Source organism: Myotis davidii, unplaced genomic scaffold (genome assembly GCF_000327345.1).
Source record: "Myotis davidii unplaced genomic scaffold, ASM32734v1 scaffold471, whole genome shotgun sequence".
NCBI lineage: Eukaryota > Metazoa > Chordata > Mammalia > Chiroptera > Vespertilionidae > Myotis > Myotis davidii.
Window position 1 is genome coordinate 1,539,138 of NW_006283354.1, and position 4,540 is coordinate 1,543,677.

The 4,540-nt window shown below is 44.0% G+C and overlaps 1 protein-coding gene across 1 annotated transcript in view; it reads right to left on the reverse strand.

Moving 5' to 3' along the window:
- CAMLG (calcium modulating ligand) overlaps positions 1 to 3,304 on the reverse strand; it is a 12,638-nt gene extending 9,334 nt beyond the window's left edge. Inside the window, 1 exon segment of the mRNA XM_006753572.2 lies at positions 3,271 to 3,304. Within this exon segment, the coding sequence (XP_006753635.1) occupies positions 3,271 to 3,304 (34 nt within the window).
- Positions 3,305 to 4,540: the final 1,236 nt, after the last annotated feature.

Here is a 4,540-nt window from a genome sequence, read left to right on the forward strand (position 1 = left end):
GGCTGAGGCTTGCGCCGCCATCTTGAATGAGGGTCGGCTGCCTTCGTGGTGTCTCGCTGCTGCCCGCGCGCAGGTGAAGAAAATCGGCACCCAGCCTGGCCCGCGGGAAAGGAATGGGAGTGAGAACGACGTTCTTCGACCGCAAATTCGGTGCCAGGAAGCAAAATGGAGACACTTGTTTCCGCTGACCTCCCGTCGCTCGCTTATAGGCCGCGGGAACACGTAACTCTGAGAGCGACGCTGTAGGGAGCGTGACGTTTGGGATTTCTCTAGCGCCGATTCCTCTCCTCAAACACCTCCTGTCCACAGTGCGCCTGGTTTGTCCCGGTCTCCCTCCCGTCTTTGTTCAAGGCTTTCCCCGGAGAACCTGCCCAGTCCAAACCTTGCCACCGCCTCTCAACACTTTCTATTCTTAAAAAAAAAAATAACTTTAATTACAATGGAAAAACAATATTATATATGCTTCAGGTGTACATAGTTATTAGGCATTTATATAATTTGTGAAATGATCATCCCCTAAATCTAGTACTGTTCTCTTTATCTGCCTTTTTCTCCTTAACACTTAGGACCAACTTGCAAACTAAATTTATGTACTTATTTTATTGTCTTTTTCTCCGTGAAGACAAGTCCTGTGTTTTGTTCAAGGCTCTAACTCAGTGGTTCTCAACCGTGGCTGCACATTAGAATCACCTGGGAATCTTTTTAAAATCCTGATTTCTGGGCCTCATCCTCGGGAAATTCTGTTTCTTTGTTACTAATGTTGTGGCCCCACCGCGTAACAAAGAAACAGAATTTCTGGAGGATGAGGCCCAGAAATCAGGATTTTAAAAAGATTCCCAGGTGATTCTAACGTGCAGCCAAGGTTGAGAACCACTGCAAACTCCTAGAACAGTGTGAGCGCTCAGCAGGGCGGATTTATTCAGTGTTGAGGGGCCACAATAGTTTTAGGGGCCCAAGAAAGTGTGGGGTTTTTTCTTAATATTTTTATTGATTTCAGAGAGGAAGGGAGAGGGAGAAACAGAAACATCAATGATGAGAGAGCATCACTAACTGGCTGCCTCCTGCACGACCCCCACTCAGTATCGAGCCTGTGACCCCAATCCAACCCTGGACCTTTCAGTCTGCAGGCCTACGCTCCATCCACTGAGGCAAACCGGCCAGGGCAAGAATATTTGAATTTCTTTAAAAGTCAGAAAAAATATGTAATAGTAGTTAATATGTAATAATGGATCCAGTCTGGATTATAGTCCTTATTCCAACAGTCATAATATATAATTTTGAATACACTTTTATGGAGGAAGGAGGCCACGAAAACAAAGTGCGTAAGGCCTACAAATAGAGCCCTGGAGCTCAGCAATGACCAAGTGGATGAGTAAATGAATAAAGAGGCCTCAGAGGTTGAAGCAGCCTAGTGGGCCCCCCTGCAATGAAGCCAGCTGCACAATCACCTCAAAATCCATCCCTCTTAGTGAAACTGCACAATCAATGGGTCTGGACTCGCCTGTCACTACTTGAGCCAATTAAGCAGAGACAGGGTTGAATCATATATGAGCGTTTATTCCAATAATGCTGGCAGTATGGGAGAGCATCAGGTCATCTACAAAATCTGCTCTGCCCCCCACCATAAGCCAGCTGCTTATATTGGATGGGAAGACAAAAATTACATAGGGAAGCAGGCAAAGAGATAAGAATGGGGAAGCAAAATGGGCAGTTTACAGGCAATGCAGGCTGGGGGTAAATAAAAGGCTGGGGGTATGCAAAAGGCTAGGGATTTGCAAAGGCATGGCATTTCTGGTTTCTGCTACAAGGTTGTTAATCTTTCCATGATAATAGGCAGCTCCTGGATGTAGAGGATGGGCCGAATTTCCAGGTGAGCTCCCAGGTCACGTGCAACTCACAGCCAAGTTGGAATGTACTTCCTTTAATCAGAACAAAACAATCACAGTTAACAGAGCATGATTAATATTGCTTACTAGAGGCCCGGTGCACAAAATTTGTGCACTCGGTGGGTGGGAGAGTCCCTCAGCCCGGCCTGTGCCCTCTTGCAGTCCGGGAGCCGTCAGTCGGACCCCCTTAGTGCTACTGTGGGGGCCGGAGAGGTTCCCGCCACCACCATTGCACTCACCAGCTGTGAGCCCAGCTCAGGGCTTCTGGCTGAGCGGAGCTCCCCATGTGGGAGCGCACTGACCACCAGGGGGCAGCTCCTGCGTTGAGATCTGCCCCCTAGTGGTCAGTATACATCCTAGCAACCGGCCGTTCAGCTGTTCGGTCAATTTGCATATTAGTCTTTTATTATATAGGACTAGAGCCATGGTCGGCAAACTGTGGCTCACGAGCCACATGTGGCTCTTTGGCCCCGTGAGTGTGGCTCTTCCTAAGCCTTAGGAGTACCCTAATTAGGTTAATAATAATGTACCTACCTATATAGTTTAAGTTTAAAAAATTTGGCTCTCAAAAGAAATTTCAATTGTTGTACTGTTGATATTTGGCTCTGATGACTAATGAGTTTGCCGACCACTGGACTAGAGGCCCAGTGCATGAAATTTGTGCACTCAGGGGGGTCCCTGAGCCCAGCCTGCACCCTCTCACAGTCTGGGACCCCTCAGGGTCAGACATCCCTCTTACAGTCCAGGACCCATCGCTCCTTACTGCTCACTTGCAGCAGAGGCAGCAGAGGCTCCCGCCATTGCCGCTGCGCTCGCCAGATGTGAACCTGGCTTCTGTCTGAGTGGAGTGCACTGAGCACCAAGGGGCAGTTCCTGCATTGAGCATCTACCCCCTGGTGGTCAGTGCGCATCATAGTGACCAGTCATTCCACCGTTTGGTCAATTTGCATATTAGGGTTTTATTATATAGGATAAGTATAGCTAGTCCTCAAAATTGCATTTCTGCCCCTATCATTAGGAGGTAATAAAATACTATATTTAACTGTAGTCATCTAACACTGTCCCAGATAAAAAAGGAGTTTGAGAAAAAAGTGTAAAAAAACAAAACTTTTGGAGTCAACCATGTCGGAGCTCAAGTATAAACATAACTTTCTGCCTTGATTGCATGAAAGCTATTAACATGTCCTACTTAATAATTCTAAAGTATTATTGTCGGGAGCCATTAGAAATATTGGCTTAGACAAAGCCATCTTAAAAACTATAAGTTTCTGGTTCCTTCAGAAACTCCTAATTACCAGAAACCACCTGTGTCTTGCAATTTGGCTAGGAGTTAAAAGATAACCTACCCTCACCCTAAGTACACAACTGCTAAATCTCCGCTGACAATCACACGTCTCCACTGATAAGCACACAGCCATCCGACGGCTGCTAATTCACGCAGCACCAGTTCCATTCCCAGTCAGGGTACGTACCAAGTTGAGGGTTCTTTCCCCATTTGGGGCACATGCAGGAGGCAACCAATCATTTGGGATGTGTGTGGGATTGGTTTTTCTCTCTTCCTCTCCCTTCCACTCTCTAAAATCAATAGAAATGAATTTTAAAAATAATTTTAAAGCATTGACAGAGGTCCCATGAATATCTGTACAGACCTACACTGAGGCATAGACTGTGTCTTTCAAAAAATTCTAGCCCTAGCCGGCTTGGCTCAGTGGATAGAGTGTTGGTCTGTGGACTGGGGGGTCCCGGGTTCGATTCCAGCCAAGGACACATGCCTGGGTTGCGGGCTCGATACCCAGTGGGTGTCGTGCGGGAGGCAGCCTGTCAATGATTCTCTCTTATCATTCATGTTTCTATCTATCTCTCCTTCCCCCTTCCTTTCTGAAATAAATAAAGAAATATTTTTTTAAATTCTAAAATTGAAATAATTAAGTAGTAACAAGTGTGCAAAACTTGAAGTACAATCCTGATGAGTCAAGACCAAATAACAGTTCCAGGATAACCAAAATATTTTCATTTGAAAAAAAATTTTTTTTTTTCCATTTTAGAGAGCCCATAGAAGCCAAATGAAAAGTTTGGTTATTTAAATAGCTGTGTTGGTGTATAATAGCTTATTTAGTCAAGTAAAAATTAAAAGTGTTAAGGTTTCATATTACAGGATTACTTATTTCTGGGAATCCATTTCCCTGTGAGGTTTCCATAGATTATTAAATTACTAGTATTACTAGTTCTTCTCAGTGGTATGTATGATTTTTTTCATAAAAGATATGCATACTTACAATTCTTGTACTAATTTGTATCTCCCTCATTATAGACTTTACAAGGGCAAGCCCATCCTTTTTTAAAATTTACCACTTTGCCCCAAATCTAGAACTGAGAGCACTAAACTTCCCTCAATAGTTGCAGAAATTTTTCTTTTAGATTAAGTGTCAAACTTGACATTTTCAATGAGGTTTCATTTGATCCTAGTATTGTTTAGGTAGGCATTATAAAATAAACTGTAACAGATTGAGTCACAAATGGTAAAACCAGAATTCATTTTCTGAGATTAAATTTAGGCAGTAAGTTTATGTTTGGACTCCTCTCTACTCCACACAGCAATAACAATAAAAGTTAAAAATATAAAGAAGAGCCGAAACCGGTTTGGCTCGGTGGAT